Below are 25,649 nucleotides of genomic sequence, written 5' to 3'. Positions count from 1 at the left end.
AGATGTTTTTTGGCAAATCTGGCTATTCAATTCTTGAGGCTTATGAATGGTTTGCACCTTGTGGTGAACCCTCTGTATTTGCTCTTGTGAAGTCTTCTCTTTATGGTAGACTTGGATAACGATATGCCTACCTCCTGGAGAGTGTTCTTCACTTGGCTAGATGTTGTGGGTTTTTCTTTACCATGGAAAGGATCCTACGATCATACACCACTGTTGTCATCCATGGACCTCCAGGCCTTTTTGTGTTGTAGAGCTCACCAGGGCGTTCATATTTTCTCAGAATGTACCAAACTGTTGATTTGGCCACTCCGAATGTTCCTGTTATCTCTCTGATGGACTCTTTTTTTTGATGGCCTGTTTCAGTTGCATTGGGAGCTTTTTATATGCATGTCACACCTGGAATGCCACACCTGGAATCAATTCCAGAACTTTTACCTGCTTAATTGAAATAACAAAGGAATACCCCACATCTGTCCATAAAATAACTTTTGAGTCAATTTGTCCAGTTACTCTTGGTCCCTTTAAAAAGAGGGGGCTACATATTAAAGTGCTGTAATTCCTAAACCCTTCCTCCAATTTGGATGTGAATACCCTCAAATTAAAGTTGAGAGACTGCACTTTATGCCCATGTTCATTATTTAACTGTAACTTGAATATATTCTGGTAGACAGCCAAAATATCAAAACTTGTGTCAGTGTCCAGTTGTTTCTGGAACTAACTGTACATCAGACAGTTAGAGCTACCATATCTAGAATTGTTATTTTTGAATGGTGACTCCTTACTATCTCTCAAATCACCCCAAAAACAAGTGTTGTTGTCTAGACTGCCAGCGGGAAAAATATTTTTGATGACTAAATCTGAAATAACTCCATAGCTGCCATTTTTTTCTGATATTTTATCACTAAAACACCAACAATTATATATTCAGTACAGTACTTAAACAGGTAAAAGAATTACTTTGATGATATAATGGAAAACAGCTTGAAATGTATAAATTGTATTTTAAATATTTAGAATATACAAATGTAATTAATGTATTATAGCATCACCTAGAGTCTAAGATTGCTCAATTCAAGCATGAGTGAGGTTGGATTGAGAAAGAAGTTAAGAAAAGATAGAGGTCAAGTGTGAGGGATGTTAAAAGGAATTAAGAAGGTGATGAGAATGTAAAAAGTGAGGTTAAAGGTGAGGGAGCTTAGGAATGGGTTGTCAACTGTCTGTGACCTTAGCAGCTCACAAAAACAAAATAATTGAAGGAAAGCAAATGAAAGCATAAATCTACCCAAAATCCCACAATCTATTGATGCATACACATAGATACACGGTTAAATAATGCTAATATAAAACTAGGTTATAACTATAACATTTTCTATATTATACTGATTCAAGAAGTAACTTTGATTTTGAATTTGTCTGAATCTGTTGTGACCCTGTTGTGTCTGTTGTGGTCAATTACAAATCCCACAATACGATGCTGTCTCTAGGACAGGCTGTGGCCACCTTAATGGCTAGGTAGTTACAAAAACAGGTATCTCTACAATAATACAAAAAGTCAGCATTGAAGTACTGCTCCAGCTGTAAAATCACATAAATTAACTGCCCTATCAATTTAAGAGTTAAAAACATACCATGTTGAACTTAAAGATCACATTTCTAGTTCAAATCTGTGTGAATCGGGTTGCTATGGCAACACACAAGGGGTGCTGCAAGACAGTAAGCAGACGTGGGAAAACAGGAGACAATTGCTTGCATCATGGTAGTTGGAGGAAGAAACGCATTCAGTTGTGAGTGTACACATCTTCGTATTCACTCCCCGTGGGAATCAAACCCACAACCCTAATGCTGCAACCGCCATGCTCTATCAACCGGATTTCACCGGTACACTGAGCAGAATATATAGATTATAGATTACAATACGATATCCTGATTTCACAGACATTGACCACTTCGAAGATAAATCGTGGTCAGAAATGTTATTACACCCACTGATACATAGGCTTCCACCAAATTTATAGAAGTTCATGTTACATGTACTTGCAGGTGGATTACCTATTTAATAGAACATCGGCTTTGACCAAAATGATGGAGTGTAATGGTTTTTGGTTTTGGAGGCGGATTACCCCTTTAATAACAGTAAAAGTATTTTCATTGCACAACTGCTTTACCTTCTCAGAATATCCCCATATTCATACACCTACATAATTTGATAAGAATCTGGACCTAATTATCGACCCATTTATCTGAAATTATACACCAGGGGGTTTAAATCCTAATTGCTGAGCTGTGAAAATGTATACCACGGGTATCACGTGACATCACTTTTTGCTGCTGTAATTGTGTTGGTTAATAATAGCAATAAGATGATGCATCATGTCAAAGAACTTTGGCCCATATATCACACCCCTCATGCCTTCCTGCATAATTATAAAATACACAAGATTGTGAAAAACACCTCAAAGACTGGCCCTCACTAAATGTATTTCTTGCTACTGGGATTCTAACATTCCTGCTGTTAGGTTTTGGCTTGACGATGGTCCTATACTCCTGACAGCTTGGAGAAATCACTTCATATTAATAATATTTTTATTTTATATATAAAATACAGTCCAGGAAACAAATGAAGGTTAATTTTGACCTTAGACCAATGTACATTCTGTTCCTGATAGCAAGAAACCTCTATTCTTCCCCTTCTATCCTTGAAGAGGCCTGGAGATATGCATAATAGGGGATCTATAAATACACTAGTATTAACATATATTCTTTAATTTGCTGAGGAAATCTTTGACCTTCCCAGAAATACCTTTTCTGAATACATGCAGATTAGATAGACAATTTTAGAAAACATGTTCATGCATTTTCTGTTTGAAGGGTGCTTTAAAATGTACCCTACCTCAACCAAACTTACATCTCGTCCATTAATGCATTTCATTCTGTCAAACCATCTTCAACAGAGCATGGTAAAACGAGAGCAGGAACAGGGCAATGAGTGGTTTCTTTTTTCCTCCCTCCGTCTCCACCCAGATACAATTAATGTATTACTCTGGACATTCGTGATAAACAAAATATTATAAACCTTACATTCTGACTGTATATGTACAACCCTGTTTCCAAAATATATGGGGCACTGCGTAAAACACAAATAAAAATAGAAATGCAATGATGTGCAAATCATTTATCCCTATATTTAATTAAACATAGTACAAAGATATCATATCACATTTTGAGAAATGTTATTGTCTTTGGAGAAATACATGCCCATTTTGAATTTGATGCCAGCAACACATTTCAAAAAAGTTGTGACAGGGGCATGTTTACTACTGTGTTGCATCTCTTCTTCTTTGAACAATACTCTGTAAGCGTTTGGGAACTGAGGAGACCAATTGCTGTAGTTTTGAAAGTTAAATGTTTTCCAATTCTTGCTTGATATCGGATATCAGCTGCTCATCAGTTCGAGGTCTCCTTTGCTGTATTTGTCTTTTCATAATTAGCTAAATGTTTTCAATGGGTAAGAGGTCTGGACGGCAGGCAGGCCAGTTTAACACTCCCCTACCATCATGGATGTTAGATTTTGAGCTGTACACTGATTACAAGCCGGATGGTCCCTTTCCTTTTTAGCCCAGAGAATGCTACGTGCATGATTCCCAAACATAATTTCACATTTTGAATTGTCAGACCACATGATGTTTTTCCACTTTGGCTCAGTCCATCTGAAATGAGCTCGGGCTCAGAGAAGGCAACAGCGTTTCAGGATCTTGTTTATGTATGTTTTTTTTGCATGGTAGAGTTGTATTAACTTGCATTTGTGGATGCAACAACAAACTGTGTTCACAGGGGATTTTGTAGGTGTTCCCGAGCCCAAGCAGTAATTTCCACTACAGAATCATATCTGTTTTTAATGCAGTGTCACCCGAGGGCCCGTAGATCACCGCCATCCAATATTGTTTTTCGGCCTTGTCCCTTGTGTATAGAGATATCTCTGGATTCTCTGAATTGTTTAATGATTTTGTGTACCGTAGATGATAGGATCCCAAAACTCTTTAAATGTTATTGTTTCTCAATGCAAAATTGTTGCACCATTTGCCTGCGCAGTCTTTCACAGAGTGGTGAACCCCTTCTCATCTTTACTTCTGAAATAGTCATCCTCTCTGGGATGTTCTTTGTACACCCAATCATGTTACTGACCTGTTGCCAATTTACCTAATTAGTTGTGAAAGGTTCCACCAGGTTCTTTATTGGTATTACACAACCTTTCCAGTCTTGTGTTGACCCTGTCCCAGCTTTTTTGAAACATGTTGCAGGCATCAAATTCCAAGTGGGCATATATTTTTCAAGAAACAATAGAAAATGTTCAGTGTCAATATTTGATATGTTGTCTTTGTACTGTACTATTTTGTATTGAATATAGGGTTTAAATTCTATTTTTATTTCTATTTCACACAGCGTCCCAACCTTTTATGAGACAGGGCTGTAATATGTGTTTTTTATGTGCATATTATAGAAGTAAAATCACTATAATGTCTCAGTAAGCCAAGTTTGAGAGCGGTTTTGATATGGGGCACAAATATGCACGTACAGCATATGGCATAGTAAACCATTTTGACAGCAGCACTTGTACAATCAGTAGTCAAAATTCTGCATTAAAGTTTACCTGGATTATCTTGTATCTCCCTGATGTCAGGATCAGCAAAATCTAGACTATTTATTTATGTACATTTATGAAAAATAAATTTGAATTTAAGCCAACTTTGATGTTTCTTAGAGAAAAATATTTTAATGTACATTTCTGGCTGAGTTGACAGACCAGTAGAGTAGATTTATCACATTTATCAGTAAGACACTGAACAATAAAAACATAGGAATGTTTGCTAAACAACTACTAGTAAATAACAAATAAGTACTTTTACATTGTGATGGTTCATCTTCAGTTTTGGAAATTGCACTGAAATTGACAGATTTAGCTACCACCAAGATCATTTAGCCAAATAGCAAGCAGAGGTTGTGAAATAGTCCTTGCTGCCAAGCATCATCCAGGGATTAAATGACCTACGAGTGCGTTCACACCATTCCATTCTTTCCCGTTGAAAACCAATGGTTCCAGAGAAAAATATCTTATTGGGAATAAAGCGTGTCGCGGATTGGTAGATAATTTTGCTCACTTAACAAATGGAAACGTGGACAAATACCTTATTATCCAATCAATGAATGAGCACCGAGAGTGGCGGACCTTCGAGAAAGCAATCCCTTTTTGCGAATTTCATCAACGCAGTGGGACCTCTATAGCAAAGGGGGAGCGCATTGAGTATTATAGTCAACGATATCATAACGTGCTTATCGAAATATATAACAGAAAATATATTTTCACACGCGTTCCCTTTTATAAAACTGTTGAACGATTTGTATGTCTATTCAAAGAGAAACATCTCCTTCAAGACAAATACATTTCTTCCTCACCTGGAATTACAAATGAAAAATGTAGGCATGATCAATTATTTTCCGGGAATAACGGTAATCCAGCGTTGGTGAATGGACAACTAAGAGAACCGGTAAAGCTACGTTTTGAACACTTTTTAATGAACATATTCTGATTAAATTTCGTCTGTTTGCATAACTTCAAAGCTTGAAAACGGATTTCCACAGCCTCATTCGACTTCTACACATAAACACTTCTTTCGCAATTTAACATGGAAGTTCATTAATTGAGTGCTCGTTTTGGTAATCTATCTGATCTTTTGATAACGATTATTTTTACCACTTGACATTGTAATTGTTGAACATTTAAAGGAGACCAGCGCATCCGCGTGTTAACTGCAATCTATGCGCTTCTATTGTGATGTAGCAAGTGTAGGACAATTTTTTGATGCATTGTTTTATTGGCATCAAACGCAACAATTGATGTGCGGCGATATATTTTTTTCCCCATTGTATAATATTAAAGAAACATGGTGACGGCAGCATCTAAAGAAGGATCATCTGTATTGCCCTTCTGAATACAACCAGCGACACGCAGGTAAGACGTTCCTTCATTTTGTTTCTGTTTAGTGCTGCAACATTGCCTAATGAAACGAGCACGCGTCACGCGAACAAGTCTTGCTCTTTGCGGCTCCACCACCGTAACATGCCCTCCCATTTTGTCTTGTCCATTTCCCTCATAAATGAAGTCACCTAGCAGCGATAGAAAATGGGAGTGTGTGAACTGGCCTATACACACAGTGACTGGGATCACTTGTTACAACGTGAGTAACGCCACGGGAATGCAGATGTCGACACCAACCGTGCCATAATGCTCATGCAGTCGCTCATGTGTGACAAGCCTGCCTAACTTTAATGTGTATGGATATGGTTTTGCTTTGACAACATTGTCACAGAGGCACCTGGTTGCTGCCCATCACCACAGCTGTGGGTGCCTTGCATACAAAATACAATCCCTTCTGCAGTTAAAAGCCAATACTAAAGACTGTGCTCAGTGATTTCTATGGCACATTGAGACACACCCACAATAGTAAATTAATTGTGCAATTATCCATGTCAAAAGTACTATGGCATTTCCCGGTATTAAAGGTAATTATCATTCACTATCAAGGGAGTCAGTAATAGGTGTACGGTAATTAGGTTGCTTCCATAATTCATGTTGTCATGTCTTCAGAGGCCTATTGCACGGCTGCACGCATTGTCAGCTGCACCTAATTACAAGGGACGCTGTTGCTGGCTGTCCTTGTGCGCTGCCTCTTGAACCAGCATGCAGCATGTACAGAGAGAGATGGGGAGAATAGGTGGAGTGGGGGATGGAGGGATGGACAGAGGGCATGAAGGAGAGAAGCAGTGAGGTGGACCAACATCTGACAGAGCAGCATGGGAGGAGGAGGAGGAGGAGGAGAAGAAGGGTGAGATGGATGGAGAGATCCTTGGGAAATGAGAAGAGGTGAAGTGAAGCCCATTGTACAGCAAAGGCCATTGATCACGCAAGTGGATACATATGGCAGTAGAGCGAGAGTGGAGGACAGGGTTGCTCCTTTCCTTTCTTTCCCTCACTCTCACTCTTTCTCTCGTTCAGTGCTGCAGTGCTATTCTGAGAGAGCCCGCTCCAACCCACACACTGGCAGAGGGAGAGCGAGAGGGAGGGCGGTGGGAGCGGTGGGGGGGTCGGGTGTAGCGCCGACATGCTGTGTGTCAGTGCGTGCACTGTCTCTTTAAGGCCTGTGTGCTCGTGGTAGGAGCCAGGCGTCTGCAGATGCTCAGGCAGCGGACATGATCGGAATGCTCCGCTCCATATGCGCCCGGACTGATTCACAAGGTCTTCCCGTTTACGGCCGTCAAAGCGACACGTCTGCCTGAAAAAACCTGACATTGTAGGAGATCGTGTATTGTCAGGGTAGCTTCTTTTTTGCTTCGTCGAGGAAACTCAAGGGGAAATGACCCCCGGGCAGTTGGTGATTTTGAATGCACCCCTAACTTTCTGGCATAAGAGACTCCGGTATTAGTTAAGGCCTCAAACACTGTTGTGCCTCCTCATTCCCTCCTCCCATCTCAACAGGATACACCCCTTACTGGCAACCCCCCATTTGGCTCACATCTGTGGCAGCTCCCCTCCTTCCTCTCCTCTTGGCTTAATCTTTACTATGAGGCAGAGTCTTTACTATACTCTTTGAAGAAAGGGTTCTCCGGCTGTCCCCATTGAAGAAGCATTTATGGTTTGCGGAAGAACCGTTTTTGGTTCCAAGTTGAACCCCTTTTAGGTTCCATGTAGAATTCTCCGTGGAAGGGGTTTCTTCAAAGCGTTCTCCTTCGGGGACAGCTGAAGAACCATTTTAGTATTTACTATGAGGCCTGGTTCTCCCCTCCTCCCTCTCGTCTCGTGACCAGACAGAAGTATCCACATGGTGTCTCTCCTCATCATGTCCCGTCTAGCCATTTCCATTCAAGTCAAAACACATCTATTCTTTCAAGGTTGACATTAATGTAGTGTGATATCACTGGACCTCAACGAACCCAGGAATGTGAGAGACTGTCATTCAGGTGTCAATGGCTGTGATATTAAAGAATAATATTCTGCATGGAAGAGAGGTGGGGTTGAATATCTCAGAGTGTCTTTCATGTATGAAGATGTGCCATGTGTCATTATTTTCTAAAGAATCTCAGCTTTCATCAGGGGTAAAACTAAGTTCCTAGCATATATGGTTCTGCTACAATTAAGAGAAATGTGTGGCTTATGAATGAGTTCATCAACTCTCTTAGATTAGTGACATTCTGGCTAAACTGTGGGAAAGAAAAGTTAATCCATTGATCAGCTTGCTCTTTTCTTGTTATTGCAGTGCCAGTATAGAATAGGTAAAGAAATTGAAGAAGACTGTGAAAGCCAAGGGCAAAGAACTAAAGGAACTGAAGGAACCTCAAACCAGGATTACATCAGTACCGCTTTGTTTGCCAGTTGAAACCACCAGAGGAACGTTCTCCCCTGCTTTTGATCCAGAGGATGTTTGCTAATTACAACAGACTTTTCTGACGGATTTTGGATCTTAATTTTTTCCTTTCTTATCCTGTTCTGTTTCAAGCGAGACCAAAACCAGTGCAAACAAACTGTGCCAAGAAAAAGGCAACAAAAGGAATGACATCAATGAAACATTCAAAAAGTACCATTTATCATTCATACCTTTTATTTCAGGTAGGGTTATATAGAGCTCACACAGTGTTCATATTCAATATCCAACTACAATTTTTTTATTAATCTTCCCAACACTTTAAAAACACATTTCAGATCCCCAATTGACATTAAAAAAAAAACATTGAAACCATCACACTCATAAACACACTGACATGAACCAAATTGTAGAAAGTTAGCTTAACCTGCATGACAGGTAAAAGTTTACATTAATTGTTCTTGTAAGTTGTCGAAAAACGTTGCTGCTCCTAAAATCTTTCAGATTTGGATAAATAGTGCATTATTGGTTCAAAGTGCTTTATAAACAAATCTTTAATGGGTGGCCTGCATTTGTTTGTAGTTCATTAGCTGGAGCATGGTAAGTAGTTATAACTCACAAACTTGCTCCATTTCCACCCCTGATGTGCAACACAAGTTACATATAACATAATGAATTGACCTCGCTGCTATTCTGTTGCTATCTCCTTCCTTGCCCTCATCTATCTTCATTTATTCTTCTTTATACATTTTCCCGGCATTTGCCCTTTAGAGGGCATGCAGGCACGCCACATTTAATGATCTGAAAAAAGCCTATATCTTTTTATCCTGAATTATATTATTTTCTTCCTCTCAAAACATGCAACATAGCCCCACAGCATATTCCAGTTATCTGTCAAATGAGATCAACTTTAACACTTATAATAAAAACACTTAAGCCATAGTATGACCAACATTTAAAAAGGTTGTCTCATTATGTTGAAGATTTCCTCACATTGACAATATATCATAGATATACTTATTGGAGTGCTCATACATTCAGGTATATATTAGCAACTGATTTTACATAATTCTTGGAAACCATTCCCCAAAAAAATTTTAAGGAGAAAGATGCTCATATACAATTGTTCTACCTTTCACCATTATACTATTACTACGTATTTGTAATCATCTGCCCAAGAAAATTTGGGCTGGAAAGTGACAACCTTTTAGTGTAAGTTCCCTCCACAATATTCTGCATTGAACGAATGAATCCAGACATTTTCATGTCTGTCCTGTGGGCGGAGCCGCGCTGTCCTGCCAGAACCGGGCCTAAGCCCACCATTGTTCTGTTCTGTTGGGCTGAGTTAAACTCAGAGCAGAGACACTCACGCAAGGGGATCAAGCACACATAGATCCTTCGTCCCCTTGGTCTTCCATCACCAGTCCCCCTCTCTTTCCATTTCTGAATCTATTGAACATATCCGGCTGCCTTTCTTCATTTTGTACCGTCGTCCTAGTTTACACTTCTCTCACAAAGTGTGAATGTTGTCTCAACATTTTCTGCTGTCCATCTGTCCCAGCACTATTTGCTGCTTGGTGCAGTACCCACGTTCACCAGAACTTGTGACACGCTTTTGTGATTGGTCCTCATAGCTCAAACATTGCAGGCTTTCAACGACTGTATTTCAGTCTGAATTTAGAATCACCATTCTCTCTGAGTAGTATTTCCTCAACTGACCACCCTACCTCTATTTTTTCCCCCTTCATCTTCTGGGAGTTTATTTTTTAATAAATAGAACATTAAGTGTAGAAGAAATGACATTACCTAGATATTACTCATGATCCACAGTGCCACATCTGTTTCGGCACATTTCCTGACATGATGAAGTAGGGACACACGAAGCTGCCAACACAACTGTTTACATTTCACGGGTAGAGCAATTTACTTTGAGAAAGCTTTTGAACAGAAGTTGAACAGAAAGGCTATGGTTCAAATATCTACAACAGACAACTGAAGTGCCAATTTTAAGTGATTATAAGATTAAGTATAGGTGAACACTACTGGAACAAAGGAAATATGTTTACATATAACGCCTAATGTTTACAGACTAAACCTTCCCTGCAAAGAGGATTTGCTAGCAACATTTTTCATTACTGTGCCATAGGTTGGAGAAGTCCAGAAGACTCAGAAGGGTTTGAAACGTTTACACATTGATTTAGTTTACAAGACAATACTGCCTATCATAAAAGAAAACTCTTGCCATTTTAGTTTGGTCTGTACTGTAGAATCCACAACATTATCAATAAGGCTCTATAATTTATCTTTCCGTTCCATAGGATTATATTACATTATGTTGACTAGCATTTACAATATATAGATATATTTTCAAGCAATTCTCTTTTGTTTTTGTGTGCCAAGTTGAAGTTTGAGATACACCTTAAATAGTCCACTCACAAGTAGAGCCATCATATAGGCAGGACATGCAAGAGTCGGAAACATACAAATATAGAAATATACACACCTCCGTGTTGACTTAAGCTGCTCACGAACTTGGATGGATTTGTACTAAGAGCTTGAGAGATATGTTTACATAAAGACATGTACATGTCAAAAACGCATGTTGCTTGAACAAACTAGAAATAACAAAAAAAACAAAGTGAAAACCTCTGCATTAATATACGTACTGTACATGAAAGCACCAACGAAGGAGTAGTGCACCGTAGTTAAGTTGAATCCTTGATTGGAAGCTTTTTTTGTTCTTGCTCCTAGACATTCAGAAAGGAACAAACATTAGGTCATCTCTCTCGAAAGAGGACCTTTATATTCGAATACCAGACGGGCCTTTTATTTATCTTTCATTGGCCTAGAGACACTGAAAGGTTGAAAAATGAGGTCCAGAACCTATAGAAGGATGTTCAGCACCTCCCTCATATTTTTCCTTGTGTCCGGGCTCATCCTTTCCGCTGTGACTGTCACCGTGGACCAACGATCATCCGACGGTGGCCCTCGTGGCACTACCCTGTTCCTCCTCACCGGCTTTGGGAACAAACCGATGCCGCCGCCCCCTGGGGGGTCAAAGGTGGCCCCTAAAGCAGCCGAAATGGAGGAGGCCCAGGACAGTGGGTTGAAAGGCGTTGAAACTCTTCCAGTGCCGCTGCCACAGATCATGCTTCCTCCGAACATGACAGCGGCTGACGCTCTCAAGCCACCACTGGGTGCCGCACAGGTGGCGCCTCCCCCCCGCCGACTGGTTGATGTGGACATGTGCCGGGCCTATTACGACGTCATGGGCCAGTTGGACCAGGCTTTCAACTGTTCTAAGGGCACCTACATCTACTGCTGTGGCACCTGCCACTACCGCTACTGCTGCGACCACCAGCGCAGTCGCCTTGACCAGGAGTTGTGTACCAACTACAAATCACCCGTATGGGCCAACACCCAGCCATTGAGCACCATACCCCCGGGGAACAGAGGCGACCCAGACTCGGAGCAGCTGAAGCAGAGCAACAGCACAGCGTATGTGATCGGAGGGGTGATCTCATTCACCCTGGTGGTGGCAGTAGGCATCAAGGTGGCTTTTCACAAGATGTCCCGACGTCCCCGGAACAGAGACATCAACATGCCCAGGTAAGGAAGGAATGAATGGAGAATAGACTATCGTTGAGCAGTGTTTGAAAAGGACTGCAATGGTGTGTATGGGTCTTCTTTGCGTTTTTTTCAACTCAGCATGGTACAGAGTTTCACTAATGTCACGACCCACAGTGCAAAATGGGGATGAAACTTTGTATTATGATTTAATGACTTGCCTTTCCTTGCTTCTTCTCCCCTATTCTGGTTTGCCCAGAGCCCTGGTAGATATCCTACGCAGTCAGTCCAGCCCAGTCCAACAAGGGGAGAGGAACAACAGCACAGTCTTGACAACCGCCACTACTGGAGACAGTATGGGTCGCCCAACCAAGAACCTCTACGCTCCGGTGCTTCAGAGCAAAGACAACCGCAGTGAGTGACTCCTCAGAATAGCATAGGACAATGACCCCACTGTAATAACAATGTTATAACACTGTTAATATAATGTCATGCTTATAACACTGTTATTACAATGTAGTAAAACAGTAATAGCGTATTTCAGATAACCATTACAGTGATGATGGGCGAATAGCGGTGGTGGACTGTAGCCTAGCAATGTCAACAGTGTCAAGTCACATTCACCATACTCGCACTCTAAACACTTTCAGGTGGTCCTATGACACACACACACCAACACACATGCACACAATGCTCTTGCTCACGCATACACGCACTAGTGGCTCTACCATCAGTGTTCGCTGTGCTCTCTTGCAGTTGGCAACTTGCACCAAAATTTTATCCAGGTGTCTGATTCCAGCCCCAAACACTCGGCTACTATGGGTAAGCCTAACTAGCTAACAAAAGCAGTGGTGGGTTGTGTGAGTTTCCCTCGTGACACATCTGTCTGGTGTTGTTTATGTCCCCACTGGCTGTGTTTCTTTAGCACTGTTGCTTTGTTGGCGCTCCTGCTCACTGTGAATGTGTCCCAATGTGGTTCTGTTCTCTGTTCGTTCTGTTATGTGCTTACTTATAGTGTGGGCCTTCACTTGAGGGAAGTCAAGTTTGTCACTGCACCAAAGCCTGTGTGTAAATGTGTTTCTCCACTGCGGTCGACGGGGGCCACGCGCTCCCTCAGTGGTTGTAAATACGTTGTTGGCCATTACATGGTCAACGATCAAAGTGACAGTAGATCACCTTGACTTGTTTTAATGCGTATTTTCCTCAAGAGACCTTTGTATTTGTCGCCGGGCGCACTTGAAAATGTTACAATTTCAAATGTCTGCTGTTCTCCAAGACTAAATATGTGAGGGATTGGCATGTGGCATCAATGTACATGTATAGATACCTTTGAATGTCCTTGTACATGTTGGCCCAATTTAAGTGTAGCTATATGTGTTTGGTCTTTGTAAATGTTCAGTAAATGTATGCATATAATATTTAATGATATATATATACATATAGTATCTATTTATATATACTGTATATACACAGTATATTTATATATATATATATATATTTATATCTATCTATCTATATATATCTATATATATCTATATATATATATATATATATATATATATATATATATATATCTATCTATATATATATATATATATATATATATATATATACACACAGTGCAGCCCATAAGTATTTGACAAGACAATGACATTCATTTTGTTGTGTTGGCTCAGTACTCCAGCACATTGAATTAATTGGAGGTTAAAGTGCATATTGTCACTTTGAATTTGATGGTATTTACATTCATAAACTGTGAACCGTGTAGGTGTTACAGTCTTTTTTATACGTAGTCGCATTTTAGCTAATCTTGAAAAACATGTGGTTCAGGGTTTATGGCCTATCCTTCCCCTTATATTGCTATAATGGAGTGAATAAACACTTTTCCCAGGCTAGTGTGGTGTCAGATAGAGATATGTTATGGTTAGATTACATCTAATACTAGTTAGCTTGCTTTCTACTTATGGAGAGCTTACCTGGAGGAGAAATAACGTCAAAACTAAATTTTCAAGTTCATATCAGTCTGTGTATTCCTCTATCAAGGTGCCCAGAAAAGAATCCCAATTTCTTTGATGCTGGTAAACCAAAACCTGCCTCTATTTGCATGGGTACGGCTTAAATAACAAAACTTTTTTGTGAAGTGCTCCATTTCAAATGACATTTTTCCTTTATATTCCCCTTTATATTGTAATTAGCATTTACCTGTGTTTGTATGGTAGAATAGCACCTTCAAATAGCACCTTCAAAAAAGTGTTCATATTTAGTACTTGGTTGCTAATCCTTTGCATTTGATAACTGCCTGGAGTCTGCGACCCATAGACATGACCAAAAACCTCTGTGGTGATATTATCTTCCGTGGTGATATTCTTTCAGGATTATTCCACAACCATCTTCAATTCTCGTTCATTTTGAGGCATTTTTGCTTTCACTATTGTCTTCTGGTAAAATAAATACTCAGTTAGATTCAGGTTGGGGGATTGACTTTGTCTGTCAAGAACATTTCACTTTTTGGCTCTGAAAACATACAGTTGATTTAGCTGTTTGTTTGGGGTCATTGGCCTGCAGTGCGGTAAGGTGCCTTTGAATTAGTTTTGAGGCATTTTTTTGGATCTGAGCAGGCAAGATGTTTCTGTAAATTTCAGAATTAATCCTACTGCTGCCTTTAACAGTTAGATCATCATGTCAGCCAGTTCCATTGACAGCCATAGATGGCTGAACCAAAACACCTCCTAATTTTTAAGATAAATTGGCATGCTATTTCCCTTTTTTCCCTCTTGACGCCATTTTCCTACATGTTAACTTGTATCTTTATCCATTCACAATAGCTTGTTTCAGGATTTTGCTGTATTGTTTTTGATTGTTTAGGCCATTTTATTTTTTAGGCTAACTAGGGTTTTTGCAACTTGCAGTCCAGCCCTAAACCATATTTCTCTGCATCATGATATAAAGGCTTGATACAACTTGGGTCCTTATGTTTTCACACGCCAGCAACTGAATCCAAATGCAAATGCAAAGTATAGAATCAAGACTAGATATTGATAGCTCTCCTGTGCATGAACGAATGCCGCAAATATACACACCTGCCTAAAGACTGCTGTGAAACCAATTTCACTAAACATTTGGTACCCTTACATAGAGCACTATATGCAAAATATGTTTTTTGTAAATGGTAAATCCAATATGGGTGAAAATCAAATTAAAGCTGACAGACTGCACTTTAACACTGTATCATTTCAAATTCCAAAGGGCTGGAGCACAGAGACAAAACATCAAAACATGTGGGACTGTCCAAATACTTATGTACTGCACTCAACAGTGCTGCTTGACAGTATGTGAACACATTGTGCAATTATAGATGTGTTTAGTGTTCACCATGAAATCTTTATTCAACCAAAACCATTCATTTTTATCCAACATAACAGGTTTATATTTATGAATTCCATGTGTTGATTTGAAGGAAATCATGTGTGAGAGAGAAAAAGTAAATTAAAGAGGAATAAGTACAGGTGCAAAAATAAGTGAAGAAGTTGATAAATTGGCTTGGTTAAATCAGGTAAATAACTGGAAAGAGGAAAGAGATTGGGCGGGACTAATAAATACAGACAAGAAACCTGGTTAGTTCGGTGATACCCATACAGTTGCAAAACACAACATTCTGACAGGAAAGGAGATCTCAAGGACTTCAGAAAGAAGATAGTGAGAGCACATAAGTCTGGTAAAGGCTGGCCTAGAAGTGGACTTGGCCTAGAAGTGGATGCCATTCCAAAATATCCACAAGAATATAACAGCCACAAGAAAAGTAATGAATCAGGTAAATGCCAACCCAAACATAACATCTGGAAATTGTAACAACTCCCTTGCCTGATCTTAGGTTACAGTGCATACTTCAACAATAAGAAGAACACTGAATTCCTAGAGGGTCTCTAGGAAGAAGCCTCTTCGTTAAAAATTTACCGAACTGCCCATCTTAACTTTCCCAGGTCGACTGCACATAATTAAGAAAACAATAAATTCTGAGGTATACCAGGAGATTCGTGAGCACGAAGTCAGGCCATAAGTCAAGGAGCTAAAGCTGGGCCAAAATGGGTCTTCCACCAAGACAACAATCCTAATTATTCAAGCAAATCTACCAAAAAATGGCTCATGAGAAAGAAGATTTGTGTTTTGGACTGGCCAAGTTAAAGTCCTGACCTTAATCCAATCGAGATGCTGTGGATGGACCTAAAGCAGGTAGTACATGCCAGACACCACTCAAACCTCAATCACTTCTCTGTAAGATGGAGTGGGCAAAAACATCCTCAAAAAATATGTTAGACACTCATTAGAGGCTATAGGAGACATTTGCTCCAAGTTCTTACTCCTAATGGAGGTGCCACAAGCAACTGAATGAAGACATTCACAGATTTACATTATAGTAAAGGGTCATTTCTTCAGTGTTGTCATATGAAAAGATATACTCAAATATTTACAAAATGTGAGGGGTGTACTCAATTCTGTGAGATACTGTACATATGTACATATATATATATAAACATATATATGTGTGTGTATACATATATATATATATATATATATTGTTTTCTATGTGTCTATATACTGTAAATATGTATATGTACAGTATGTACATTAGGTCCCTATAAGTATACTCCTATATACTATAGATGCTAGGCTCATAATATTCTCATATATGTATACATGCTCATCATATACAGTGGGGAGAGAAAAAATCTGCCGATTTTGCAGGTTTTCCCACTTACAAAGCATGTAGAAGTCTGTAATTTATATCATAGGTACTCTTCAGCTGTGAGTGACGCAATCTAAAACAAAAATCCAGAAAATCACATTGTATAATTTGTAAGTAATTAATTTGCATTTTACTGCATGACAAGTATTTAATACATCAGAAAAGCAGAACTTAATATTTGGTACAGAAACCTTTGTTTGCAATTACAGAGATCATACGCTTCCTATAGTTCTTGACCAGGTTTGCACACACTGCAGCAGGGATTTTGGCCCACTCCTCCATACAGACCTTCTCCAGATCCTTCAGGTTTCGGGGCTGTCGCTGGGCAATACAGACTTTCAGCTCCCTCCAAAGATTTTCTATTGGGTTCAGGTGAGATGCTTCTTACGGAGCGACTCCTAAGTTGTCCTGGCTGTGTGTTCCGGGTTGTTGTCATGCTGGAAGACCCAGCCACGACCCATCTTCAATGCTCTTACTGAGGGAAGGAGGTTGTTGGCCAAGATCCTGCGATACATGGCCCCATCCATCCTCCCCTAAATACGGTGCAGTTGTCTTGTCCCCTTTGCAGAAAAGCATCCCCAAAGAATGATGTTTCCACCTCCATGCTTCATGGTTAGGATGGTGTTCCTGGGGTTGTACTCATCCTTCTTCTTCCTCCAAACACGGCGAGTGGAATTTAGACCAAAAAGCTTGATTTTTGTCTCATCAGACCACATGACATTCTCCCATTCCTCCTTTGGATCATCCAGATGGTCATTGGCAAACTTCAGATGGGCCTGGACAAGTGCTGGCTTGAGCAGGGTGACCTTGCATGCACTGCAGGATTTTAATCCTTGACGGCGTAGTGTGTTACTAACGGTTTTCTTTGAGACTGTGGTCCCAGCTCTCTTCAGGTCATTGACCAGGTCCTGCCGTGTAGCTCTGGGCTGATCCCTCACCTTCCTCATGATCATTGATGCCCCACAAAGTGAGATTTTGCGTGGAGCTCCAGACCGAGGGAGATTGACCGTCATCTTGAACTTCTTAAATTTTTTTATAATTGCGCCAACAGTTGTTGCCTTCTCACCAAGCTGCTTGCCTATTGTCCTGTAGCCCATTCCAGCCTTGTGCAGGTCTACAATTTTATCCCTGATGTCCTTACACAGCGCTCTGGTCTTGGCCATTGTGGAGAGGTTGGAATCTGTTTGATTGAGTGTGTGGACAGGTGTCTTTTATGCAGGTAACAAGTTCAAACAGGTGCAGTTAATACAGGTAATGAGTGGGGGAGGAAACTAACAGGTCTGTAAGAGCCGGGAATTCTTACTGGTTGGTAGGTGATCAAATACTTATGTCATGCAATAAAATGCTAATTAATTATTTAGAAAATCATACAATGTGATTTTCTGGATTTTTGTTTTCCACAGTTGAAGTGTACCTATGACAAAAATTATCACCATAATTTTCCAGTTAACCAGAGCTTCACAGGTTGCCACTGGAGTCCTCTTCCACTCCTCCATGACAACATCACGGAGCTGGTGGATGTTAGAGACCTTGCCCTCCTCCACCTTCCATTTGAAGATGCCCCACAGATGCTCAATAGGGTTTAGGTCTGGAGACATGCTTGGCCAGTCCATCACCTTTACCCTCAGCTTCTTTGGCAGTGGTCTTCTTGGAGGTGTGTTTGGGGTCGTTATCATGTTGGAATACTGCCATGTGGCCCAGTCTCCGAAGGGAGGGGATCATGCTCTGCTTCAGTATGAAGTACACAGTACATGTTGGCATTCATGGTTCCCTCTATGAACTGTAGCTCCCCAGTGCCGGCAGCACTCATGCAGTCCCAGACCATGACACTCCCACTACCATGCTTGACTGTAGGCAAGACACACTTGTCTTTGTACTCCTCACCTGGTTGCCGTGACAAATGCTTGACACCATCTGAACCAAATAAGTTTATCTTGGTCTCATCAGACCACAGGACATGGTTCCAGTAATCCACGTCCTTAGTCTGCTTGTCTTCAGCAAACTGTTTGCGGGCTTTCTTGTGCATCATCTTTAGAAGAGGCTTCCCTCTGGGATGACAGCCATGCAGACCAATTTGATGCAGTGTGCGGCGTATGGTCTGAGCACTGACAGGCTGACCCCCCACCCCTTCAACCTCTGCAGCAATGCTGGCAGCACTCATACATCTATTTCCCAAAGACAACCTCTGGATATGACGCTGAGCACATGTTCTCAACTTCTTTTGTCGACCATGGCGAGGCCTGTTCTGAGTGGAACCTGTCCTGTTTAACCGCTGTATGGTCTTGGCCATCGTTCTGCAGCTCAGTTTCAGGGTCTTGGCAATCATCTTATAGCCTAGGCCATCTTTATGTAGAGCAGCAATTATTTTTTTCAGATCCTCAGAGAGTTCTTTGCCATGAGGTGCCATTTTGAACTTCCAGTGACCAGTATGAGGGAGTGTGAGAGCGATAACACCAAATTCAACACACCTGCTCCAAAATAACACCTGAGACCTTGTAACACTAACGAGTCACATGACACTGGGGAGGGAAAATGGCTAATTGGGCCCAATATGGAAATTTTCTCTTAGGGGTGTACTCACTTTTGTTGCCAGCGGTTTAGACATTAATGGCTGTGTGTCGAGTTGTTTTGAGGGGACAGCAAATTTACACTGTTATACAAGCTGTACACTCACTACTTTACATTGCAGCAAAGTGTAATGTCCTCAGTGTTGTCACATGAAAAGTTATAATCAAATATTTGCACAAATGTGAGGGGTGTACTCACTTCTGTGAGATACTGTATGTATATATATATATATATATATATATATATATATATATAATGTGTAGGTCATTCTAAATGTAGCCTATGTGTTAGGTCCCAGGGTAATGCTCCAGGTCATTATACATGTCCTCTTGTCTCCAGAGCGTGTACCTCGCATGAACAACACCCAGTTGGCCTCCACAGGGACCGTCCTCACCAGCAAGCACAACAACAGCTCCAGCCTGCACTCACACCCACACCCCTCATTCTCGCACTCCTTCCACAACCTGGACCAGCTGCCCCCCTCCTATGAGACGGTCATGAAACCCGAGATCAACCGCTACAGCTCCCTGAAGAGGCTGGGTGAGACAGGGAGCACTGGGGGAGGGGTGAATAGGGCGGGATCCAGAGAGAGGGAAAAGACGGTGAAGGGGACTGGATGTCTGGGTGGCAGCCGCTCCTAGGAAGAAATTGGCTGAAAGTGGGGGGAGGGGACTGGTGGTGTTAAACAGAGAAAGCTCTGGAGATAAGGGCCTCATTAAGGTGTGTGTGACACAAGCAGTAACATCAGAAAAGCAGTGGACTACATTTTGTGTCAGATGTATTACCGTTTGACATGCCTTGAGTTAGGCTGGTTGTAGTCCATTGAAGTGACTAGACCTTCTACGGTAAGAAAGGTTGTGTTCTACCTAATAATGAATGAATTTCACTAACTGTTATTTCTACATATCTGTTTTCCTTCTTTCATCTATCCCCTTTATATTTTCATTTTTACGTCATATCAAACCCTCGCCCCCAATCAACACAGAAAAAGATCTGGATGAATACTCTGGCTACTATACGTCAAAGCGACGGCCTAACAACGCCCCGCCCTCATTCCACTCCTCCCAGCACCACCTCCACTGGGGTGGGGACTACACCCTTGGAGCCAGGGGCACCCTCCCGCTCCAAACTTCCCGGCCACGGATTCAAGTTCCTACGTCCACCCCAAACCCCTACCCTTTGCCGGCCCAGCCCTCGGGGTACCAGGCCAGCTTTGACAAGCCCCCCCGGAGAGTCATGTCCCAGGACCAGCTCCTGGCACTTGTTGAGGGCAACACCCTTTCCAGACTCTCCAAAAACCAGCAGCACCAGTACTACAAGGCTATGACCACCAGCAAGAGTTCCACGTCACAGACGCTTCGCAAGTCCCACGAGAGACTCCTAGTCTCGCCCGACCGTCTGGAGGACAGGATGGTGACCATGGGCCTTCCTGGGATGGGTGGTATGGCGGGGATGGGGGGCATGGCTGACTTTGGGGGGATGGGGGTCCCGACCATGGGACGTCTGAGCCACAAGGCCCAGTCCCAGCAGAACGTCTGCATTACCCCCTCACTGGACCGCCATCACATGATCAAGATGAACTCCCACCCGACGTCGGGCCACGAGCTGGAGAGGAGCACGGCAGGCCACCCAGTAGGAAGCTGGGGGGAACCACACGGATCGGGGATGGGGCTAGGGCCCGGTAATGGGGCAGGGAACATCGGGGGCCACAATGCGAGGAGGATGGCATTCGCCACCAAAAGGCAGAACACTATCGAGCAGCTCCAGTACATCCCCGGGGGCGGAGGGGGTGGAGGGGGCCAGGCGTTGAGGACGGCCAGTAAGAACGAGGTGACCGTGTGAGAGATCAGAGACGACGGAAAAGGAGAGATGAAGGTCGTGCTGAGATTGAAGCTGGAAGTGTTTAAGTGGAAAATAAAAGTGAGTGAAAGGAAAGGTCAATTGGGACATGGTGGAATGAAAGATGAATAGAAAGAGAAGCCAGAGGAGAGACATGGGCTAGCTAGAAAGGAAGGAGGATCTGACCAGGAGACTATGTCCCAGTAACTGCCTGAGAAGAGGATGTTGAAAACAAGGCAAAGTAAGACTTGAGAAAAGAGTGTATGCTCTTTTATCCTGTTGCCAGAAAACACAAAAGGCAATAGAAAGGAATTGTTGAGAAATTGATTAATCAAAAGGAATATTGAAGGAAGCTCATTTTGATTCATTATATTTTGTGTCTTGGAACAGAGAATACTCAGCCATATTTTTGAGGAGGGACAAACTAAAAAGGCCATGTATAGAGCAAAAAAGGAACATTTAAAAACATTTTTGTGCAATTGAAAATACACTTCCTAGGACATGAGGACTTTTACTAGTGGATCCTGCTTGGGTCAAAATTATTATTGGTTATTGAATAGATTTTTTTGCACCATGTTGTTAAGCTGCTTTGACAAACGGAAACAACCTGTCACTGAATCAGAACAGACGCAAATGTCAGTGAAAAATAAAATGTTGTAATGATGATTTGACTTTAAAAAAACATAATACCAGGCTGAAAATTGTTGCCTGGGGTGGGCTTTGAACTTAGTAGTTTGAGTTGCCCATTATCACTTTTCTAATTTGTGATTGGTCAACTTGAAAATAGACACATTTGGAGTACTGTTGCTAGCTACTACCACAATATCACACTACAGCCATAACTCAGTCAGCAGATATTTTGTATAACATCATGAAAGGGATACCCTCTGATTATGGCGGGATTTTCTCAGTTATTATTAGCATGATTTGATGTAAACATCACCTTGCTACATGACTTTTGCTCTCACATCCGATTGACTGCCTAGTTGAGGTGACGGCTGTCCCATAGAGATCCACGTCACCTATCCACTGCAACAGTCAGTCCCTTTGCAGCTTTGAGGACAGTTAACAAACTGTGCCGCTTTTAAAAGTTACCTTTATAGTCACACAGAAATGCTTAGACACTGTTATTTGATAAAACGTTGTCAGTTGTTGTATTTTAAGGAGTTTAAGAACACTTGAAAGACAAAGAAAAACCAAACTGTTGACCATATTTAATGAGACATGAATGAAAGCTTGGCAAAGTTGTGTTAGGCGTTGAGGTACACTGCCATACAGAGGGTTCACCTCTTGGCTAATGCAAGGGCTTTCTTGAGCCATACATGCTAATGGGAACTCCCCAATGGATTTGTTAGTAGTTAACATACCAACCACTACTCTTTTATTCCTCTCTGAATTCCTTGTTACTGCTTCTGAAACTCCAGCCGTTCACAATTTTTGGAGGAGGATGGGAAAGGGGGAACAGGGGACATTTATCACTTAACACCAAGGGCTATTCTGAAAACTCTTTACTCTCATGTATTTGGTCTGTCTGTACTATGTCAGCTTTTTCATTTTTCTGTGTCAATATTGGAGACACGGTTTGTGCAACACTGCTGAAATGACTGACACATTTTGTAAGTGTGAAGAAAACAGTAATTTCTGCAAATGCTACTTTGTGCCCTCGTGAGGTTGACAATAAGTGTGACAAAAAAGCCATCATGTCATTTTGTAACTTTTTTTTACATTTATTTTTTACATTCTAGGAGTGGAGGAAGGCATGATGTCATAGTATGTAAATTTGCAAGCGTTCAATTTTCTTTTTCTTTTGTGTGTTTGATGGGTATGTGGTCATAAGATGGAAAATGTGGTTGTTTCTGGACAGTTTTAAAGGGGTTGGAGTCTCCACTTTGACGGAAGGGATAAGGAGACCCTATACTCTGAATATTTGTATAGTATTTAGTCTCTCCCCATTAACTGTGACTGGATAAGGAAAAAAAACGATTGATGGAACTTTAAGCCACACAATGTTTTTAAAACTCTATTATATGTGTTTGTGTGTTTACGGTCATGATTATGATTAAAATAGATTTACTCTTTAATTATTATTATTATTATTATTACCATGATTATTAGTTACCTTCTTTTTATTTTAATCTCCGTGAATGTCACTGTTTCCTGGATTTTGAATATTCAACTTTCTAGTGGATTTTAACCTTTGTATTCTTGATGAAAAAAGCAGATGCAATCAAAGTGAAAAGACAAACCGCATGAAGATGTCAAAGCCAGTGTTGATGATGTCATAGTGCTGACTTATGATGTCATGGCGTGTATGTGTAATGTACATGCGTCTGTATTTGTGTGCCCGTGTGTATTTCAATGTCTTTTCAGGAATGCTGAATCTCACATTTGATCCGACTTGGGAAATTACAAGTAAGACAACTGTGTTTTTCAGAAAATCCACCAACTATTTCAAAGCCAAGGCTATTATATTAAATATTAATTTTGGCTTTTGAATTCAGAAGCCTAACATCACAAGGATATATATCAATCACAGCTTTCCTTGTCAAGCTACATTCACCAAAGCAAATGTAACATTTTTTTTTTCTTCACATTTCAAGGTGTAGAGCAAAAGCTACATTACATTGTTAAAAAAATTTGGTAAAAATTTGTGCATTTCGTTATAAAATAACATTTATGTGACTGGAATGTCACTTTTGAGAACTTTACTATTTATTGAAAAGAATGGGGATTTTGCTAGGATAGTTTTGAGAATGTATTGTGACTTGCCTTGTTTGACATGATTATGGACCACCAATTATAGGAATAAAATGGCCCAATGATTTTCGCAGTCTAAAATAATCTTAAAATGAAAAAAGACTACATATATTCATGCCACAAGAAGATTCTGTTATATTTTCTATGTATGTTTTTCTTGTACTTTTGGAGGTAACATTATACTGAAGTTGTGTTACGTAAGTTGAGTATACTCATTAATCTGTGTGCCTGTAAATGTACTGTTTATAAATGTGTGTTTGTGTGTGTGTGTGGGTGCGTGCGTGCGTGCATGCATGCATGCATTCTTGTGTGTGGTCTGAAGAAAAGATTTCAGAAGGTGTGTGTGTATGTTCTAAAGAAATAATTCTAGACAGTGTGTGTGTGTGTGGAGGTTAGAGGGAGGATGTGGTATTAAATGATTGTTTTGGTGTGTGACTCGTGGGGTGACAGTTTATGGCCTGAGGTTTTCCTGATGAAAAAGTGTGAGAAGGCATGAGAGAGCTTCATTGACCCTTATTTGGATTGCGGGAGAAAATGGAGGTTGGCCCGGGGGTGTATTGTAGTATTCCCCAAGTTACTTTGCATACCTCAGAACATTTTTAAAGGGATTCATCTGAAACATAATCCCCATGTCTGTTTCCGAGAATATTAAGTGAAGATCTCACAAGTGTGCAACCCTTATTTTGGTTATTGGTGAATTCTCGCGTTTGTAGAATCATACTGTTCAATTGATAATAACAATAAAAAATCCCCACAATAACTCCTTTTTTGTCTACTGTGTTGTTGGTATAGATTCAATTTCCATGAATTCCGACTGGTATTTCAAGGTCAATCAATTTGCTTCTGTTATATGGATGGACTGACTGATTAATGATGGACAGAAAACAGACAAGACTGACAAGCTGACAAGCATTTTATAACCACAGTGTTTTGTTTGCCAGAACAATTACACCCAAGATGTAAATGAACAGGTGATGCTATCAGTATATAGGGTTGCAAAGGCCTAACATTTACCTGTCCAAAGGGTTTTATAGTAATTACGGAAGGAAGAATGCATTTCACATATATAGCCTAACATTATGTGTGGATACTGTTGTCCATTAATTATTCAAACACAAAAGTTTTTTTGTGTATTCTATTTTTTGTACAGCAATACTTATTTAAAAATAAGTAGAATATTGCAATCATATATCTACATCTAAGCTGTAGGGACTACCCATTTAGGAATATAAAACTGTGTCATATGGTCTTAATTATTATTTTTCTATTGCTTTACCTCACATTTGGCATATGCATCTGTAAAGTGTCTAATCATTTGGTATTGGTATAGATTGGTATTGCTTTTTAAACCTTGCTTACACCAAAACATGTAATTCAATTATTGTCTTCCTTCAATCCCCCTTGTGGATTCTTTATGACAGTTAAGCTCAAGTGGCTGTATTTCAAATGAAATCGAATGTATTTAATTAATTCCATTTCTTAATTCATTTTTTTTATTGCTGTTTTGGATGCTAAGCAATATCAGTTGTAAAGGAAATGCAAGAATAAACCACATTTCTGTCTTATTTTTTATTTATTGATTGGTTGGGATTTTTTTTAAAGGCAACACACACACGCGCAAACACAGTAGTTCTACTACCAAAGTGATTACTGGCAATTTAATATCCCTAACCCCTTTCCCTAAACATAACCTTAACTCTAAAAACCTTAACCTATACTTACCCACAATAACGAATTTGCTGTGCCTAAACATAATCTAA

At 40.5% G+C, this 25,649-nt stretch overlaps 1 protein-coding gene across 2 annotated transcripts; it reads left to right on the top strand.

Annotated features, from left to right (window-relative positions):
* The first annotated feature begins 5,215 nt into the window (after window positions 1-5,215).
* shisa7b (shisa family member 7) lies at window positions 5,216-24,653 on the top strand. 2 transcript variants are annotated; one of them, XM_010896895.5, is made up of 7 exons: window positions 5,216-5,543; window positions 5,936-6,007; window positions 8,310-12,023; window positions 12,241-12,395; window positions 12,738-12,803; window positions 19,633-19,833; window positions 20,279-24,653. In XM_010896895.5, the coding sequence occupies exons 3-7, from the start codon at window positions 11,284-11,286 to the stop codon at window positions 21,133-21,135; spliced, it is 2,019 nt and encodes a 672-aa protein (XP_010895197.3). In that variant the 5' UTR covers window positions 5,216-5,543; window positions 5,936-6,007; window positions 8,310-11,283; the 3' UTR covers window positions 21,136-24,653. The 2 variants fall into 2 exon arrangements, with proteins under 2 accessions (XP_010895197.3, XP_010895198.1); XM_010896896.5 differs by lacking the exon at window positions 12,738-12,803 and having other exon boundaries at window positions 5,219-5,543.
* The last annotated feature ends 996 nt before the right edge of the window (window positions 24,654-25,649 follow it).

This window comes from Esox lucius, chromosome 10 (genome assembly GCF_011004845.1).
Source record: "Esox lucius isolate fEsoLuc1 chromosome 10, fEsoLuc1.pri, whole genome shotgun sequence".
NCBI lineage: Eukaryota > Metazoa > Chordata > Actinopteri > Esociformes > Esocidae > Esox > Esox lucius.
Note: the sequence above shows the minus strand (reverse complement) of the source record. Positions and strands in the feature narration are given on the sequence as shown.